This window comes from Papio anubis, chromosome 1 (assembly GCF_008728515.1).
Source record: "Papio anubis isolate 15944 chromosome 1, Panubis1.0, whole genome shotgun sequence".
Classification (NCBI taxonomy): Eukaryota; Metazoa; Chordata; class Mammalia; order Primates; family Cercopithecidae; genus Papio; species Papio anubis.
The window spans coordinates 216,456,360-216,475,736 of NC_044976.1; the positions used below are offsets into that span (position 1 = coordinate 216,456,360).

General features: G+C 48.6%; 1 protein-coding gene across 3 annotated transcripts in view; it reads left to right on the forward strand.

The window, feature by feature from the left end:
• Window positions 1-209: 209 nt before the first annotated feature.
• ZNF496 (zinc finger protein 496) overlaps window positions 210-19,377 on the forward strand; it is a 31,207-nt gene continuing 12,039 nt past the window's right edge. The window contains exons 1-6 of one of the 3 annotated variants that reach the window (XM_003893656.5): window positions 210-318; window positions 461-676; window positions 2,038-2,153; window positions 2,503-2,929; window positions 3,252-3,435; window positions 9,543-9,619. In XM_003893656.5, coding sequence (XP_003893705.1) covers window positions 2,540-2,929; window positions 3,252-3,435; window positions 9,543-9,619 — 651 coding nt within the window. In that variant the 5' untranslated portion in view covers window positions 210-318; window positions 461-676; window positions 2,038-2,153; window positions 2,503-2,539. Of the gene's footprint in view, window positions 319-460; window positions 677-2,037; window positions 2,930-3,251; window positions 3,436-9,542; window positions 9,620-19,377 lie in introns of all 3 variants that reach the window. The other 2 variants (XM_017953111.3, XM_031660231.1) reach the window with 2 other exon arrangements.

A 19,377-nucleotide genomic window follows, 5' to 3' on the forward strand; every position in this document is an offset into this window, starting at 1 on the left:
TCCGGACCGGCGGGCCCGCGGGGAGGACCGGGCGCGGCGACGTGGCTGACCCACAAAGCCCCCGGCCCGGCGGCCAGGCCCAGGCGCGCGCGGAGCTGGGCGGGCCGGGGGTGTCGGATGTCACCCCCAGCGCACACCTCGGCCGGGGGGCGGGGGAGCGAACCACTGAGATGCGAAGACCTCCCCGGTCCTAGAGCGGAGCAGGAAGTGTCCCAGGGGAGGGAGCCGGAGGGCTCCGGCCTTTCCTTTCCTCGGCGTCCGGCGGGCTCCGGCAGCGGCCAGGCCTGCGCCGCCCGCCAACAGGGACGAGCCGCGGCGGTGAGTGCACCCCGGCTCCCGCGGCCGGCCCCGCCCCGCCCTCCTCGGCCCGCGCCCGGCCTCCGCGGCGCCGCCTCCCGGCCCAGAGCCCAGCGCTCAGGAAGGTGCGGGCGGGGGAGAAAGCAACACCATTGTTTTTCAGGCGCCTCCATTTGCCCCCGAGCCGAGCCGTGGCGTTCCGGATGATCGGGAGACGCGGTCTGGACGGGCCGGGAAAGGAGCCGGGCGCCTGCGGAGACGCCGCCTCAGCGAGTACGCCCGGCCGGGCGGGCCGGGAGGATGAGGACGGCTGCCCTGGACTTCCGCCGCCACAGGAGGGCTTTCGGCCGCACGCCGGGAGGGAGCTCCGGGCTGTGAGGTGAGGAGCCCCGGAGCCGGCGAGACGGGAGACGCGCGTGTGAGGGAGACCGAGGGCGCGGAGGGCGCGCTCCCCTTTCCCTGGCCCGCAGCGACCTTCTCCTTCCCCTTCTGCCGATCCGGCTCGGTCCCTCCTCCGCGAACGGCTGGGAGCTCGCTCCGCCCCTGCGGGGCCCTCCTCCGCCTCACTCACGTTAGTTCATTCATCAGGCGTCTCCTCCGAGCCTCCGACGCGCCAGGTGCCGCCGTGACAAAGACGGACGCGGCCGTCTGGTTGGAGACGATCCGAGTGGCAGCCCGGGTGGGCGCCGGTGCTCGGGGGGGCGGACCTGAGTAGTCCTGGGCGCTGCAGGTGTGTGATGGGCGCCGCAGGGGGCCGCCGAGCAGGGCGGGCGGGGCCCACCCCGGGCTCCAGATGCCGGAGCCGCCCTGGAAGGGAATCCGATGGTGGGGAGCCCTGTAATGCGTCCAGCCCGACGCCTCCACGGCCCCCATATGCGTTTCTGTATGTGTTGTTACTTTGGAAAGCAAGGAGATTCAGAGCAGTGGGTGTTTCTGGAACCACTGAGTTGTTTCGTAGCTTTTCTGGCATCACTTGTCTTCCTGTGAAATGGGAGTGAGGCCCGAGTCCCCCTTGTGAGCTGTTGGAGGTTAAGGCGCGGCCACGCTGGACAACCTCCTGCAGATGGAGGAGTGGCAGGCACTGCCGGTCCTAAGGATCACAGAGGCCTGATGGCAGAGAAGGGCACTGTGAGTGTCCCCATGTGCCCTTTCACGGGTCAGTGTTCTAGAGTGGGAGTCATGAACACCAGCCAGGTATACTGGTTGCTGGTCTCTTTTGCCACCCTGTATGTGTCGGCTAGTTGTCTGCACACCAGCGGGGAGGTGTAGGGACCCCTGAGGCCCACCTTGAGAGTGTGGCAGCTGCAGTGTCCAGGGGTTCTTTAAGGGCTGAGCTGTGCCGTGAGGAACCCACTCTTCTGTCCTGGCCGAGGAACGGCGTTCGCGGGTGTGCCGTTGCCTTGAATGTGGTTTGAAGAGGTCAAGGATAGACAAGAGGGTGGAGGCGAGGTTGAACGTCAGGCAAGAGTTGGCAGAAGGTTCATAGGAAACCACTGATATTTCTAAATGCAGTGTTATTTGTCCCTCGTGGACTGCATGTGGCTGTCTCATGTGATGTTCCCTGTGTCTGGGTGTTTTCCCCTGCCTCCCGTTGCAGACTCTGTTGGGCAAAGCTGATTCTGGCTGGGTTGTCCCTCCAGCACTGAGCACCATCAGCCCTCTGCCACCAGCAGGATGGATTTTCCATTCCTGGATGTGCTTGAAGGCTCATCCGATGCATGTCTGTCTTTGTCTTTCCAGCTCTATTTGTAAAGGTCTTGAGAACAAGAACAGTGACTTCGGCTCCAGAGCTTCAATATAGTGGCCTGCTTGGCCTGCCCATCTCGGGTCTCTCCAGGAGGACCCAGCCACTTAAGGTACCAGAGAGTCTTGATTACATCTGCATGTGGCGCTGTTGGTTTCCTGGGATGCTCAAAACACCAGTGTCACGTTGAAATGCCACCACTTTCTCCCAGATTTCCTGCCTTGTTCATCCAGTCACCCGCTTACGGGAATCCACACGTAATGGTACTGATGGGGGGCAGGTATCTTTCTGTCTGTTTCATTTTGTGTGTAAAGACCAGCCACACCGACACTCCCTACCTTTCCCAGGGCTTCTCCAAAGGGCTGGTCTCTGAGGGCATTGACAGTTTCCTTGTCACTGTCCCCCAGAAATGACCACAGGAGACCAGAACACTGAAGCCAGTGATTTCTGTTTGGAAATAGGGTCGTCTTCTGCTGCTGACCCCCATCAAATCCCATCATGCCCACAGCCCTGTGCCCCCGAGTCTTGGCTCCGAAGGAAAGTGAGGAGCCCAGGAAAATGAGGAGCCCACCTGGAGAGAACCCTAGCCCCCAAGGGGAGCTTCCCAGTCCCGAGTCCTCTCGGCGCCTCTTCCGCCGTTTCCGCTACCAGGAGGCGGCGGGCCCCCGGGAGGCCCTGCAACGCCTCTGGGACCTGTGCCGGGGCTGGCTGCGGCCTGAGAGGCACACCAAGGAGCAGATTCTGGAGCTGCTGGTGCTAGAGCAGTTCCTGGCCATCCTGCCCCGGGAGATCCAGAGCTGGGTGCGGGCGCAGGAGCCTGAGAGCGGAGAGCAGGCTGTGGCTGCGGTGGAGGCACTGGAACGGGAGCCCGGGAGACCCTGGCAGTGGGTGAGTAGAAGGGGTGGAGCTGGGACGGGTAGAGATCTGGTGCTTAGACACTTTCACTAGGCCATGCATGCACTGGCCGGGGAATGAGGAATTCCACTGAGAGCCGTGTATTTTGGTTAGGACCAGACTAGAGTTTCCTAAGAAAGCCAGTTTTACTCCCTGAAGCCTCTAATTTGGGCATGATGGTGTCATGCCCCTTTACGGCCCAGTCCAAGGCCTAAGTGGAGCCTTTGGTGGGCAGCTGTGGAGTGGATGGTCACCAGGCCCAGGGAGAGATGGGACCTCTTCGCCTAGCTCTGAAAAGCTCTCTCTGGGATTGCAGCTCAAGCACTGTGAAGACCCTGTGGTGATTGATGATGGGGACAGCCCTCTGGACCAGGAGCAGGAGCAGCTGCCGGTAGAGCCCCACAGCGACCTTGCAAAGAGCCAGGATGCCCAGCCCATAGCCCTGGCACAGTGCCTGGGGCTCCCAAGCAGAGCACCAAGCCAGCTCAGCGGGGATCCAGGTATGCAGCCCGGGGAGTAGCAGGGGTGATCTGGGGGAGCGCACACCGCACACTGTACACTGGGGTGGTTTTTAAGCTGATGGCTTTTGCATCAGCACTTTTCTCCTGTCCCCTGAGGGGCTGTGAGCTGTTATCAGGGTCTGAGTCCCTTCCTGGAGCAATTAAACGAGAATCTCATCAGGATGTTTGTTCTCTTCATGGTTCTAGATCCTCTCAGAGCTAACTCTTCTGTAAGTGGGTGTCACTGAGGTGGTGCCCTCTCATCTCTTTGAGGGTGCATCTTTGCAGGATTTGTCAGTTTGATGACAGCTAGGGCCTGCTGCATGAATGGAGCATGGCCATCTCTTGTCTCTTGGAACCTCTGTTTCTTTGGCTAAACAATTCCTATTTACAGGAGCATTGTGATTCTACAAAGAGATATAAAAATACTTTGGAGAACAGAGGATGGTATCTAGTGTGTGGGACCAGAACATCAGCTAGACATGGTTTGAGTATGTGTATGAAGTACATGGTTGCTACAGAAAAGTAGTTTTGTCGTCAGATAAACTTAGATTTGAATCTTCTGGGTATGACATGAGGCATGCTTCTAAACTCCGAAAGCCTCAGTTTCTTCCTCTGTCCAACAGAGATAGTAATTACCTTTTTTGGGGTTTTTGGACGATTAAATGAGATACAACCTATAAAAGGCTGAGCACAAAGCCTGAGATGCCCAAAACTTTTTTTTTTTTTTTTTTTTTGAGACGGAGTCTCGCTCTGTCACCCAGGCTGGAGTGCAGTGGCGCAATCTCAGCTCACTGCAACCACCACCTTCCAGGTTCAAGCAGTTCTCTCGCCTTAGCCTCCCAGTTAGCTGGGTTATAGGCACTTGCCACCACGCCTGGCTGATTTTTATATTTTTAGTAGAGATGGGATTTCGCCATGTTGGCCAGGCTGGTCTCGAACTCCTGACCTCAGGTGATCTGCCTGCCTCGGCCTCCCAAAGTGCTGGGATTACAGACGTGAGCCACCGCGCCCGGCCGCCCAAAACTTTTAAGTACATATCATGGGAAACCAGTACTCTTGGGTTGAAGGAAGTCTGGCACATGGGTTCCTCTGGGTGGACTTTCCACAGTGCTCTGTAGGTACAGTGGAAAGAGAGTGTCTAGGGGGCCAGGGGGGCTTTCTTAGGACTCTGGGTGGACTTGCCCCAGTGCTGTATAGGTACAATGGAAAGAAAGTGTCTGGGGGGCCAGGGGGCGTTCTTATGATTTACAGAAGTTGTGTTGGCCTTATGGTAAGCTTTTCAGTAATAAAACCAAAATGCCTATTAAATTTCTCTGTGTGGAAAAACTATAGTGACTTCTGTACAAATCATACAAACTCTTCAGCCTTTTCTTGCTCGTAAGTCAAGATCGGTGTGTCGTTTGCTGCCATAACAAAGTACCAGAGTGGGTGGCTTATGTAACAGAAATGTATTCTCTCACAGTTCAGGAGGCTGGTGTGTTGTTTGCTGCCATAACAAAGTACCACAGAGTGGATGGCTTATGTAACAGAAATATATTCTCTCACAGTTCAGGAGGCTGGAAGTCTGAAGTCAAAGTATCAGCAGCCTTGGGTTCTTCTGAAGCCTCTCTCCTTGGCTCTAGACGTGCCTAATGTTAACACTAAGAGAAGTTTGCAGATAGGCATTTAGAAGGAGCTAGGGGCTGAGCGCAGTGGCTCACGCCTGTAATCCCAACACTTTGGGAGGCTGAGGCGGGCAGATCACCTGAGGTCAGGAGTTTGAGACCAGCCTGGCCAAGATGGTGAAACCCCATCTCTACTAAAAATACAAAATTAGCTGTGTGTGGTGGTGGGTGCCTGTAATTCCAGCTTTTCGGGAGACTGAGGCAGGAGAATCACTTGAACCTAGGAGGCGGAGATTGCAGTGAGCTGAGATTACGCCATTGCATTCCAGCCTGGGTAAAAACAGTGAAACTCCGTCTCAAAACAAAAACAAAACAAAACAAAAAGAAGGAGCTGGGAGGGGAAGTCTCTTATGCCACTGGCTCTCCTTGGGACCCGTAAAAACCTATGAATATCTGGCCCTGAAAGCTGACAACAAGCTTTGTGCCAGGACTCTTGGTGACGGGCAGTTTTCTTTCAGGGAGAGGAAGAGGAAGATGCTTACACTAAGAGAAGTTTGCAGAGCGAGTGTAACAGACACCTTCTCTCTCTGGGTCTCTTACATGGTCTTTCCTTTGTGTGTGTCTGTGCTTTATCTCCTCTTCTTGTAAGTACACCAGTCCTATTGGATTAGGGCCCACCCGTATGACCTGATTTTATCTTAATGACCTCTTTAAAGACCCTGTCTCCAAATACAGTTGCCTTCTGGGGTACCTAAGGATTAGGGCTTCAACATAGGAATTTGAGAGGAGCATAACTTAGCCCGTAACAACAGGCATAAGGGAAGCAGCCAGTCACCCACATAATGCACGTGCAAGTAGCTTGGGTTATGCAGGAAGTGGGGGGCTGTGAGAGGCCTTGTAGTGGGGTCTGGGAAGGCACGCAGGAGGAGGGGAAGAGTTTCAGGAACTACAGCAGCCTGTGCAGTTGCTGCTTGATAAAGTTCTGAGATAAGCCAGCAACCACAGATGGGGTTTAGGAAAACAGGGCCAGCTCTCCCATTTCCATGAGCAATAATCAATAGGCAAAGTAGGTGTGACAAGAGTTAGCAGTCAGGAAAACCTTAACTATTAGGACAATTTATCATTGGAATGCACTACCCGTCATAGCTGTATAGTTCCTCATCTTGAAGATCTTCCCCACAACCTAGGTTCTGTGTAGGGTCTGCAGCTCTCCAAAGTGATTCTCGAAAGGGTCCATGTATTCATTTATCGGGGCCAAAGGTAGGGTGGGGCTACATATTCATATATATATCTGGGATAGCTACGTATCCCAGAAGGTGGCAGGTGTGAGGAAACAGAACTAAAATACCACCTGCTAGCCAGGCACAGTGGCTCACGCCTATAGTTCCAGCTACTCGGGGCTGAAGCAGAGGCATCGCTTGAGGCCAGGAGTTGGAGACCAGCCTGAGCAACATAGTGAGAACCCACCTCTAAAAAATAAAACATCCCCTCTGGGAGATGTTGGTCAAAGAGTCGAAGTTTCCATTAGATAAGATGAATAAATTCTGGAGATCTATGGTACAGCATGGTGATATTGATTAAAAATAATGCATCTTATACTTGAAAATTGCTAAGAAAGTAAGAAATGTTCGGCTGGGCGCGGTGGCTCAAGCCTGTAATCCCAGCACTTTGGGAGGCCGAGACGGGTGGATCACGAGGTCAGGAGATCGAGACCATCCTGGCTAACACGGTGAAACCCCATCTCTACTAAAAAATACAAAAAACTAGCCGGGCGAGGTGGCGGGCGCCTGTAGTCCCAGCTACTCGGGAGGCTGAGGCAGGAGAATGGCGTAAACCCGGGAGGTGGAGCTTGCAATGAGCTGAGATCCGGCCACTGCACCCCAGCCTGGGTGACAGAGCAAGACTCCGTCTCAAAAAAAAACAAAAAAAAACAAAAAAAAAACAGAAATGTTCTCATCACAAAAATGTATGAGGTGTAGATTTGTTAATTAGCTTAATCATTTCACAATGTATAGTTATCACATTGTACAGTTTTCATACATACAATTTTTGTCAATTATACCTTAATAAAACTGGGAGGTAAAAGTAAGTTAAATAAAGATGAAGATAGAAACTTAAAATAGAACATACACACACAAAAATACCACCTCCTCAAATCTACACCCATCCAGCCTGAGCTTCCCTTCAGACACAGTGAAAAGGCTGCCTTCCACTGAGACCCCTAGAATGGCACTGCCATCTGTGTGGGCTCCTGACCCCATCCTTTGTTCCACATAGCCACTCTTGCAGCTGCTGTTTCCTGTAGGCTTTGTGTCCCAGCTCTGAAAGGCCAGGGACACTGACCTCTGGGGTTTGCTTTGATAGTGACTTAACATATGACCTGGGGTTAACCAATAGACTGTAGCACAGCTCTCCCAAGTCTTAATCTGAGAAAAGAGTACCGTTGGAAACACAGAGCTCATTTTTACATGGCTGCCCTGCTGGCAGGGAATGTAGCTCATGGCAGAAGCCTCAACAAGGGGTAGTTTCCAATTTCAGGAGACAAGAGTGGCAGAGTCCCTGATAGCCCAAAATAAGGCTGGTGAGATGGTCCCAAAGCCACACTTTACATTTTGTATGAGGGTCTTTAGGGCACTGTGTCAAATGCTCTTTCAGGAGTGCCTACGGTGGTAACAGTTTTTCTTCTTTGTTTAATTTCTGTTTTCAAATTGACAAAAAATTGTATGTATTTACGGTGAACAGTGTGAGGTTTTGATATCTATACACACTGTGAGTGATTAAATCAAGCTGATTAGCTGGGCATGGTGGCACACCTGTAGTCCCAGCTACTCAGGAGGCTGAGGTGGGAGGATCCCTTGAGCTCAGGAGTTCTGTTCCAGCCTGGGCAACATAGTGAGACCAGTCTCTTAAAAAAAAGTCAAGCTAATTAATATAATGCATTACCTCATACACCTGTCCTTTTTCTGCGTGTGGTGAAAATACTTCAGATCTACCCTCTTCGCAATTTTCTTTTTTTTTTTTTGAGACGGAGTCTGGCTCTGTCACCCAGGCTGGAGTGCAGTGGCCGGATCTCAGCTCACTGCAAGCTCCGCCTCCCGGGTTCACGCCATTCTCCTGCCTCAGCCTCCCGAGTAGCTGGGACTACAGGCGCCTGCCACCTCGCCCGGCTAAGTTTTTGTATTTTTAGTAGAGACAGGGTTTCACTGTGTTAGCCAGGATGGTCTCGATCTCCTGACCTCGTGATCCGCCCGTCTCGGCCTCCCAAAGTGCTGGGATTACAGGCTTGAGCCACCGCGCCCGGCTCCTCTTCGCAATTTTCAAGCACCCAGTACGTTGTTACTGCCTATAGTCACCATGTTATGCAATAGGACTCCTGAGCTTACTCCTCTCATGTCACTGAAATTTTGTACCCTTTGACCAGTGTCTCCCCATTCCCTAGCCTCTGGTAACCAGCATTCTACTCTCTGCTTCTATGAGTTCAACTTTTTTAGAGTCCACATTTAAGTGAGAACATGGAGTATTTCTCTTTTTGTGTCTGGCTTATTGCTCATAGCATGTCTTTCAAGTTCATCCATGTCATCACAAATGACAGGATTTTCCTTCTTTGTTATGGAGTTCCACAGTAATTCTGATCGCCAATAGCCCTTACTTTTTTTTTTTCATTTGAGATAGAGCCATGTTCTGTCGCCCAGGCTGGAATGCAGTGGTGTAGCTGTGGCTCACTGCAGCCTCGATCTCTCAGGCTCAAGCAATCCTTCTGTTTCAGCTTACCAGTTTTTTTATTTTTAGTAGAGATGAGGTCTTACTGTGTTGCCCAGACTGGTCTTGAACTCCCGAGCTTAAGCAGTCCTCCCACTTTGGCTTCCCAAAGAGCTAGGATTAGAGGCATGAGTCACCACATCCAGACCCTAACTTCTTATAGATTCCTCAACTCTACGGCTTTTTCTTTTTCTTCTTCTATTTTTTTTTTCTCTTTTTCTTTTTAAGAGACAAATACTCTCTGTGTTGTCCATACTGGTCTGGAACTCGTGGGCTCAAGTGATTCTCCCACCTTAGTCCCCAGAATAGGAATAGCTGAGATTACAGGCTTGTACCACCACACATGGCTGAACTCCATGGAGTTTTAACCTTTATTTTCCCATAGTTTGGGTAACAATGCTGAGGTCCAGGGACCTACCCGAGGTGAAAGAGTTCATTTAATTGGCCGTGTCATCATGAACCAAGGCACTCTCTGTTATAGCCCCCCTTGTTATATCTGGAAACAAAGTCGCAGCAATCTTTGTGGTTTACAGAGTGCTTTTCATGTGCAGCATTTTGTAATCCTCATTTTACAGGTAGGAACAGAGACTGGGGTTTTATGAAAAGCACCGTGAAACAGCTCCCTGTTGGTGCCTCTCTTGCTACCAAAATGGAAGTGAAGAGCCATGGGAAGCTCAGAAGGTATCAGCACCAGGCCTGGCCCTGGTCCCCTTTGGGACACCATTTTCTGATCTCTTTCAGTTCTGCAAGATGCTTTCCTTCTTCAGGAAGAGAATGTGCGGGACACACAGCAGGTGACCACCCTCCAGCTACCCCCGGTGAGTGGTTTCTACAGGAGTCCTTGATAATCCCGCATTTGCCTCTGTAGGCTACAGGGCAGCTTTCCTAGGGCCCCAGCCAGCTTTCTGACTGCCACACAGGATGTTCAGTCCAGGCCCAGAAAAGCTAAAATAGGCAGAGCGTGAGCTTAAGAGACGCCCCATTTCTCCTCCTGCCCTATGGTCCCAGCCGCCGCTCACTGGGTTGACTGTCATCAGGCCACCTTCAGGAAGCTTTGTGCAGACGATAGCAGGAAACAAAGGCCCATGAGTCCCCACTGATGGGCCTCTCAGCGTGTCTAAGTTCCCCTCTTGTGAAAAAGGAGCTCTCTCTGCTCTTTCATTTTACAGAGAATTTTTCAATTTAATAATCATCGCAGCAATGGTTATATTTTAGAAATGTTAGGAAGTGGAGGGAAGAAAGCACAGATAATTTGAGTCCTGTCACAGATCTATATGGTGAGTCATTCCAGAATTTCCTCGAATGTTCTCGTTCGTGTTTTTGTATAAGACTTGCTTACTCGGGCGCTCTGAGGAGTCAGAGTCAGGGCTGGGGGCTGGTCCAGCAGGTGATCTTACTCACCTCTCTCTAGCCCAGCTGCTGCCTTTGACCATGTTTTCTGGCCGTATCTCCTTCACTTTCCCTCCTAATACTTTCCACTGGCTGGCATGAGATTGAGTTATGACAGCATCATCCCCTCCCGTGGGAACAGGAGGTGTGGCTCCTGTTTTTGTTTAGTTGCTCCTTACCCAACAGAAAACTGAAAAACAGTAGACACACTATTATCATATCTCAGCAGAATGTCAGAAACTGAGCAGTTTGCTTTCTGCACAGTTCATTTGCCATGACTTTATTATATTTTTATTTTTAGAGACAGGGTCTTGCCTTGTCACTCAGGTTTCAATGCTGTGGCACAGTTGCAGCTCACCGCAACCTCAAACTCCTGAGCTCAAGCCATCCTCCCACCTCGGTCTCCTGAGCAGCTGGGACTACAGATGCATGCCACTACACCCAGCTAAGTTTTGTATTTTCTTGTAGAGACAGGGTCTCACTATGTTGCCCAGGCTGGTCTCGAACTCCTGACCTCAAGTGATCCTCCTGCCTCAGCCTCCCAAAGTGTTGGGATTACCGGCATGAGCCACTGTGCGCAGCCGACATGGCTTCAAACTTGGAGAAGGGAGGGCTAGGGATGGGAAGGAGTGAGCCAGGTTACCCAGTTGGGGGCATCTCCATAACTAGCTTTTGCCCCACCAAAGCTGTGACACACGCCCGTTTACCCTGATGCTCAACACATACATGTCAGCATTTGCTACGTACTGTGACCATTCCCAAACATGAAGGAGGTAAAACCAGTATTTCTTATTAAAAGTTGCGTCTTTAACCAGTATAACGCACAAGGGGATGCTGTTCATTCGGTACCTATTGAGGTTGGTCTTCATCTTTCAATTCTTGCAGTCCCTGGTAAATGCCGTAGCGAGCACAGTACAGAGATTTCGATAAGTCAGTGTTGTTTTGTTACTCTGATAGTTTCTTCCCAGTGCACTAAAGGTTGCCATCGTGATGATCTTGTTTATAAGTGTTTTTTTAATTTCTATTTTTAATTGTGGTAATATACACATAGCATAAAATTTTCCATCTTAACTGTTTTTCAGCATGCAGTTCAGTGGTGTTAAGTACATTTACATTGTTGTACACCCAATCTGTAGAACTTTTTCATCTTCCCAAACCGAAATTCCCTATATGTTAAATAATAACTCCCCATTTACCCTTTCCTTAGTTCCTGGCAACCTCCATTCTACTTTCAGTCCCTACTAATTTCACTATAAATACCTGATATAAGTGGAATTGTACACTATTTGCCTTTTCGTGACTGGTTTATTTCACTCAGCATACTGTCCTCAAGGTTCATCAATGTCGTAATGTGTGTCGGAATTCCCTTCGTTTTTTTTTTTTTTTTCCTGAGACAGAGTCTTGCTCTGTCACCCAGGCTGGAGTGCAAGTGGCTCGATCTTGGCTCACTGCAATTTCCGCATTCCGGGTTCAAGCAATTCTCCTTCCTCAGCTTCCCGAGTAGCTGGGATTACAGGTACCCACCACCATGCTTGGCTAATTTTTGTATTCTTAGTAGAGACAGGGTTTCACCATGTTAGTCAGGCTGGTCTCGAACTCTTGACCTCGTGATCCACCCACCTCGGCCTCCCAAAGTGCTGGGATTACAGGCGTGAGCCACCGCACCCGACCATGAATTCCCTTCCTTTTTAAGGCTGAATAATACTCCCATGTGTGTATATATCACATTGTTGATCCATTCATCTGTCGATGGACATTTGCATTGCTTCCACATTTTGGCTGTTGTGAATAATGCTGCTACGAACATGGTACACATGAAGTTTTGTTTTTCTTTTTAAATTAACCTTCTTATTTTTACATAATTATAGATTCACATGCCATTGTAAGAAATAACACAGAGAGATCCTGTGAACTTTTTAAACGCTCAATGGTAAAATATAGAGTAAAAATCTATATTCTATAAATATAGTACAATGTCACAGCCATGGTATTGACATTGATACGTTCAAGATACAGAACAGGTGCTTCACCAGAAGGATATCTCCTGTTACCTAATGTCCACACTCATTTCTTTCCTACCCTCACCCTCTCTTCAACCTCTGGCAACCACTGATCTGTTTTTCAGCTCTATAATGTCGTTTCATTTGAAGAATGTTATATAAATGGATTAGTACGGTATGTAACCTTTGGGGATTGGCTGTTTTCATTCAACACAATTCTGTGGCGCTTTATTCAGGTTGTTGCGTGTGTTACTAGTCCATTGCTTTTCATTGCTGAGTAGTATTCCGTGGCATGGAGGTCCAGCAGTTCATTTAACCATTCACTGGTTGAGGAACATCCAGGTTGTTTTGAGGTCATTATTGTACAAAGCTGCTCTAAATATTTGTGCGCAGGTTTTTATGTGCACATCAGTCTTCATTTCTCTGGGATAAATGCCTGGGTATGCAATCGTTGGTAAGTACGTGTTTAGTTTTGTAAGAAACTGCTCTTATCTGATATTAATATAGCTTCTCTTCTTTCTTTTGATTACTAATTGCATAATATATTTATTCCATCCTTTTACAGTCAACCTGCTTACATTATTATATTTGAAGTGAGTTACTTTTAAATAGTATATATTTGTTGTTTTGTTTTATTTTGTTTGAGGCGGAGTCTCATGTCATCCAGACTAGAGTACAGTGGCGCAATCTCAGCTCACTGCAACCCCCACCTCCTTGGTTCAAGCAATTCTCTTGCCTCAGCCTCCCGAGTAACTGAGACTACTACCACCAGGCCCGGCTAATTTTTGTGTTTTTAGTACAGACGGGGTTTCACCATGTTGGCCAGGCTGGTCTTGAACTTCTGACCTCAGGTGATCCACCTGCTTCGTCCTCCCAAAGTGTTGGGATTACAGGTGTGAGCCACTGCACCCGGCCTAGACAGTATATATTTGGATAATGTTTTCTAATCTACTCTGCCATTTACTGTGTTTTAATTGATGTTTTCACCAGATGAAAGATTCACAGTTGACAGTTTTCTTTCAGCGCTTGAAAAATACTGTGTTATTTCCTTCTGGCCTCCATGGCTTTTGATGAGAAATCTGCTGTCATTCAAAAATTTTTTCCCTAAAAGGAAGGTATTATTTTACTCTGACTAAGATTTTTTTCCTTTTTTTGCCTTCAGTTTTCAGAAGTTAAATTATGCTGGGTCTTGTTATGGATTTCTTTAGATTAACCTGTTTAGAGTTTGCTCAGCTTTTTTTTTTTTAATACTTTTTTTTTTTTTTTTTTGAGACAGAGTCTTGCTCTGTCGCCCAGGCTGGAGTGCAGTGGTACAATCTCGGCTCACTGCAACTTCTGCCTCCCTGGTTCAAGTGATTCTCCTGCCTCAGCCTCCCAAGTAGCTGGGACTACAGGCGTGTGCCACCATGCCTGGCTCTAATTTTTTGTATTTTTAGTAGAGACGGGGTTTCACCGTGTTCGCCAGGATGGTTTCGAACTTCTGACCTCAGGTGATCCGCCTGCCTCGACCTCCCAATGTGCTGGGATTACAGGCGTGAGCCACCGTGCCCCAGCGAGTTTGCTCAGCCACTTAAATTTCTAGGTTTATGTCTCTTTCCAAGTTTGGGAAGTCTTGAGCTAGATTTTTCTAGTACTTTTTTATTCCCTCTCTTTCTCCTCTCCAGAGTGCTAAGGAGACAGGTTTTAGATCTCTTGTTAGAAACTGTGTCATTTATAAAGGTACCTGAGACTCTGTTCATTTTTTTTTTTCAGCCTGTATTCTCTCTGTTGTTCAGATTGAATAACTTTATTTTTCCGTCTTCAAGTTGACTGAGTCTTTCTTCTGTCCTCTCCTCAGCTGAGCCTATTCACTGAGCTCCTTATCTCATTGTGGTGTGTACTGTTCACATTTCTAGTTAATTATTTTCTGTATCTTCTGTTTCTTTGCTGAGACGTTCTGTGTCTGTTTCTTCGTTTGTTTGGAGTGTGCTTATAATTGTTCACTGAAGCATTTTATGACGGCTTCTTTGTCAGATATTCTAACATATCTGTTGCCTGAGGGTTGGCATCTGTTGGTGGTTATCTTTGTTCATTCTGTTTCAGATCTTTCCAGTTCTTGGTATAGTGAGTGATTTTCTGCCTGCATATTTTTGTGTGATGAGACTCTGGACCTTAACTTCGGTGTAGCTGGTTTTGTTTGGTTGTGCTGTGTTGTTTTTGACATTGCTCCAGCAAGAGAAGGGCAGGTGGGCCACCACTTGTTATTACCTGGTGATCGAATGTCAGGTTTCCTCCTGGGTCTTCCCGGGCACCAAAGTGGGGATGCTCCTCGTAAGCCTGAGTGGGAGTGGAATTCCAGCTCCCTACATGATCTCCACGGGCGGGCAGGGGGCTTGTTCTTAGCTAGCCATGGGGGAGGTCCCAGCTTCCTGTTTGGCCATCTGTGAGACCACCCCAGCAAGGGTGTTAGGGAACCTGATTGCACCCGGTGAGAGTGGAAGTCTAGGCTGCCCACTCATTCTCTGCTGGTGCTGGTAAGAAGGGGCCACAGTTTTCTTACATGGGATTAAGTGGAGTAGAGCAGTTATTATCTGTTTGGCTCGGCTGCCCCTTTCCGGGTCCTGTGACTGAGAAAGCAGGCTTTTGTTGGAGTGTTTTTTTGGTCTGTGCCCATGGGTATTTATCGGTGGCTGGCTCCTTTGGCTTCAAGTCAGGGAAATACGTGGTGGAAAGAAAAACCAGTGAACTTAGCACATGTTCTTCCAAGGTCCCTGACCATTCTGCCACCCTCTCTCCACCTGTCAGAGTCTCCTGTGCTCGTTTATGCGCAATGGCCAGGGTTTTCATTGTGCCTAGTGGGAGGCATTAGAAGAATCTCCTCTGAAGATTTAATCGTAAATAGACATGTTTATCTATTTTCCCTATCCCTTCTTGTGAAAAATTAACAAAATGTAGGAAGTGAAAAGATACCACTCGTTCCCAGTCATGTGAGAAGCTTCTGCATGGTCCAATGAACTCCCTTCTGGACTTTTCTCTGCCAGTTTATTTGTGTGCCTCACAAATAAATCTATCACAAATAAAAGGACCCTGCTGTAGATCACTGTCCTGTTTTTATGCTCCTCCCCAACAGGTAAGCATTGGTCCTCATGGTTCTAAAAGCTCCCTGGGTATCCTGCCAAGTGGCCGTGTCGGATTCTGTAGGTGACTGGAGGACTGTCTGTCCACCCACCTGGCCCTTGGACCTGGGTTTGCTCCTGCGATGCCATGACTGTCTAGTCAGTTTTCTGTCGCTTATAACGGAATACCTGAAACTGTAATTTATAAAGAAAATAGATTGACTTCTCATAGTTATGGAGGCTGAGAAGATTCAGGTCGAGGGGCTCCATCTGGTGAGAGCCTTCGTGCTGGTGGGGGCTCTGTGGTGTTCCGAGGTGGGTGCAGGGCGTCACGTGGCGAGGGGCTGAGTGTCCTGACACGCTTGCTCAGGTCTCTCTTCCTCCGCTTACAAAGCCACCAGTTCCACTCCCATGACAACCCATTCATCACCTCTTAAAAGCCACACCTTTCAATCCTGCCACGTGGGGGATCAAGTTTCCAACACAAGACATTTCAGGGACACATTCACACTATAGCAAGTAGATTCTCAAACACCTAACCAAGGCTGAAAGGAAAAAGCAGCCCATCTGTTAATGTATACTCTGTTCACAGACACACACACACACAGACACACACACACACACACACACACACACACACACCCTTCTGGGAAGTCTTGTCAGAGTGCTGGATTCTGTAGTATTTTTTGTCAACCATGGTTTAAGAAACCAGCATCAGGTTGTCTCCCACAAGTACACACACACACACACACACACACACACCCTTCTGGGAAGTCTTGTCAGAGTGCTGGATTCTTTTGTATTTTTTGTCAACCATGGTTTAAGAAACCAGCATCAGGTTGTCTCCCACAAGTCCTTGTAAGGAAATCCAGTGGCTTCCCGAGGCCTGTTTTGGATTCTGTGGCACAGCCTGGGAAGACAGAGGCTTTTCCGCACTGACCTATTCCTAGCAGCAGGTCCACTTAGGGCTCATTCAGATGCAGCCTCTGAGGCTCCACCCCTGACCTACTGAGTCAGAATTTTTACCAAGATGCCTGTGCCTGTGTTTCATATGTACAGGCAAGAGTCCTTGTTCCAAAACCCTGATGCAGTTTTAGAATTTTTGAGGTATTCTCTTTATTTTTATTTTAAATTTTTTCTTTGGAATTAATTTTAAAGTTAGGGAAGATTGCAAGAACAGTACAGAGACTTCCAAATACCCTTTCCTTCACTTTCCCCATTATCTCCTTCTCTTCTTCACCTACCCCCACCCCCTCATTCTATTTTTCCTCAAAAAATAGAGAAAGAAAATCACTCCTTCCCAGCCTTGTCCTGGATGCCTGGCCCCAACACCTGGGGAAACCATCTGACAGTAACTGATAGTTTTCCAGAGAGGTAGGCAGATACAAGGCATGTTTTAAAAATTATTCTGTTCCTTTTTTGCTTGTCACATAGATACTAGTAATATAAAAGTCCTATGAGTTAATTTTATTTTTTCTACAAAAATTTTATTTTGTGGTCCTTTCCAATTATATAAAGGACTGCTTTATTTTCCTGGTTTCCTAGTATTGTATGGATATACCATCATTTTTAAAACGAAAATTAGGCCAGGCACCATGGCTCATACTGGTAATCCCAGCACTGTGGGAGGCTGAGGTGGGAGAACTGCTTGAGCCCAAGAGTTTGAGACCAGCTTGGGTGACACAGCAAGACCTCATATCTACAAAAGTAAAAAATTAGCCAGACGTGGTGGCTCACACCTGTAGTCCCAGCTACTTGGGAGGCTGAGCAGGAGGATTGAGCCCCGGAGGTTGAGGCTGCAGTGAGCTGTGATTGTGCAGCTGCACCCCAGCCTGGGTGACAGACTGTCTAAAACAATATAAAGATAAAAATAGAAATTAAAATCAGTTGACACATTCCCATGGTCCATGATTCAAAATTTATGAAAAAAATCTCCCTGCTACACCTAACCCCAGAGTCCTAGGTCCCTCTTCAGAGGCAGCTAAGCTTCGGAACTCCTACGCCCTGCACTTGGTGGCCATCTGGATTCCATCATGCACAGGTGTTTTCCTGCAACAACACACTTTGAAGAGAATTCCTTCTCGGTGCAGAGAGGCCTTCGTTCTTTCTGTGCGTGTAGGATCATCCCTTGGGAGGTTTCTGTAGCTTACTTAATCCGCTGTCTTGTTGATGTGTGTCAAGGTTTCCAGTATTTATTAGATCAATGCTGCAGTGAAGCAGCTTTTATAGACTTCACATTGCACATGTGCGACATAAACTTAAGAAATCGCTGCATTGAGGGGTGAGCACGCTGGTTACCTCTGGACATTGTCCAGCAGCCCACCATAGGAGTGGTGGATGTGCAACCTCCCCAGCAGAGTAGGAAGACCTGTTTCTCCACATCCTTGGCCACCCAGCAAGGTAGCTGCCATTTGGGTTTTGCCAAACAAGATAGGGATGAGGTGGATCCAAGAGCAGAAATTACAAAGCAGTGTGTCCCCTGGAGCCTGGACCTGGGGTAGTCAGTTTCCTTTCTCTCCCTTCTATCTGCACATGTTGCTTTGGGCTCTTTCCTCAGCCCCAGCTTCCACCCCCTGCTCCCCTAGTGCTATGGTCTGAATGTTTTTGTGTCCCCTCCCCACAACTTTGACATGTTGAAATGCTAGCCCCCAAGCTGCTGGCATTAAGAGGTGGGGCACTGGAGAGATGATCAGGTTATAAGGGCAAATCTCTCATAAATGGATTAGTGCCCTTATAAAAGAGGCCTCAGAGAGCAGCCTTGCCCCTTCCACCATGTGAGAACACAATGAAATGATGGCCATCTATGGAGCAAGGAACTGGGTCCTCACCAGAACCCAACTATGCGGGTATCAGCTGGAGTCTTCCCAGCCTCCAGAACTGTAAGACATACATTTATGTTGTTTATGAGTCCCCAATCTGCGGTATTTTGTTAGAGCAGCCCAAATGGATTAAGACAGAAAATTAGCACCAAAAATTTGGGGTGCTACTCTAACAAATACAACATGGAAGAAGCTTGGAAACTGGGTAATGGGTAGAGGCTGAAAGGGTTTTGAAGTGCAGGCTGGAAAAAGCCTGTGTTGCCGTGAGCAGGCAATTTTTTTTTTTTGAGATGAAGTCCTGCTCTGTCACCAGGCAGGAGTGCAGTGACGCGATCTCTGCTTGCTGCAACCTCAGCCTCCTGAGTAGTGGAGATTACAGACGTGCACCACCACACCTGGCTAATTTTTGTATTTTTAGTAGAGACAGGGTTTTGCCATTTTGGCTAGCTAGGCTGGTCTGGACTTCCTGACCTCAGGTGATCTGCCAGCCTCAGCCTCCCAGAGCGCTGGGATTATAGGTGTGAGTCACCGTGCCCAGCCCATGAACAGACTATTACTGGCGATTCTGGTGAGGTTCCAAAAGAAAAGAGGAGATTTGATATTCTCAGCCAGAATGTTGGTGAAAATGTGAACAGTAAAGCTATTCTGATGAGATCCCAGATGGAAATGAGAAATGTGTGGTTGGCAATGGAGGAAAGGCTATCCTTATAGTGGCAAATCACTTGGCTGAACTGTGCTTATGTATTAGTGTTTTGTGGAAGGTAAACTTACAGGCCACTGCAATTGGATATGTGGCCACAGAAATATCTAAGCAAAGTTTTGAAGGTGCAGCTTGTGAAATGTGAAAAGAGAGAAGTGATTTAAAGATGGGACTGTTACTTAAAAGGGAAGCAGAACTTAAAGATCAGGAATATTTGTCAGCCTATGTTGATAAGAGTGAGCCAGCCTGTTTAGGAGAGAAGATAAAGGTTTTGCCATTGAAACTGAGGCTGGGAGCTAGTCCAAGAAAATGGAAAAATGACCCCAAAAGCAATTCAGAAATCATCAGAGCTGTTCCGCCCATCACAGGCCCAGAGCACAAGACCCGCAGTAAGCAGGGGACCATAGCAGAGAGCCCCGCTTCAGTCACCCCTGAAGCCCTAGATGGTAGGGCCATCAGCAGAGTTCCAGCCCAAGACAGCCTTGGACCTCTGAAAGAGACACAGAGCTGCCACAGAGGTGGAGCCGCCACAGAGGTGGGGCCACCACAGAGAACCCCCTTGAGGGCAGGCCC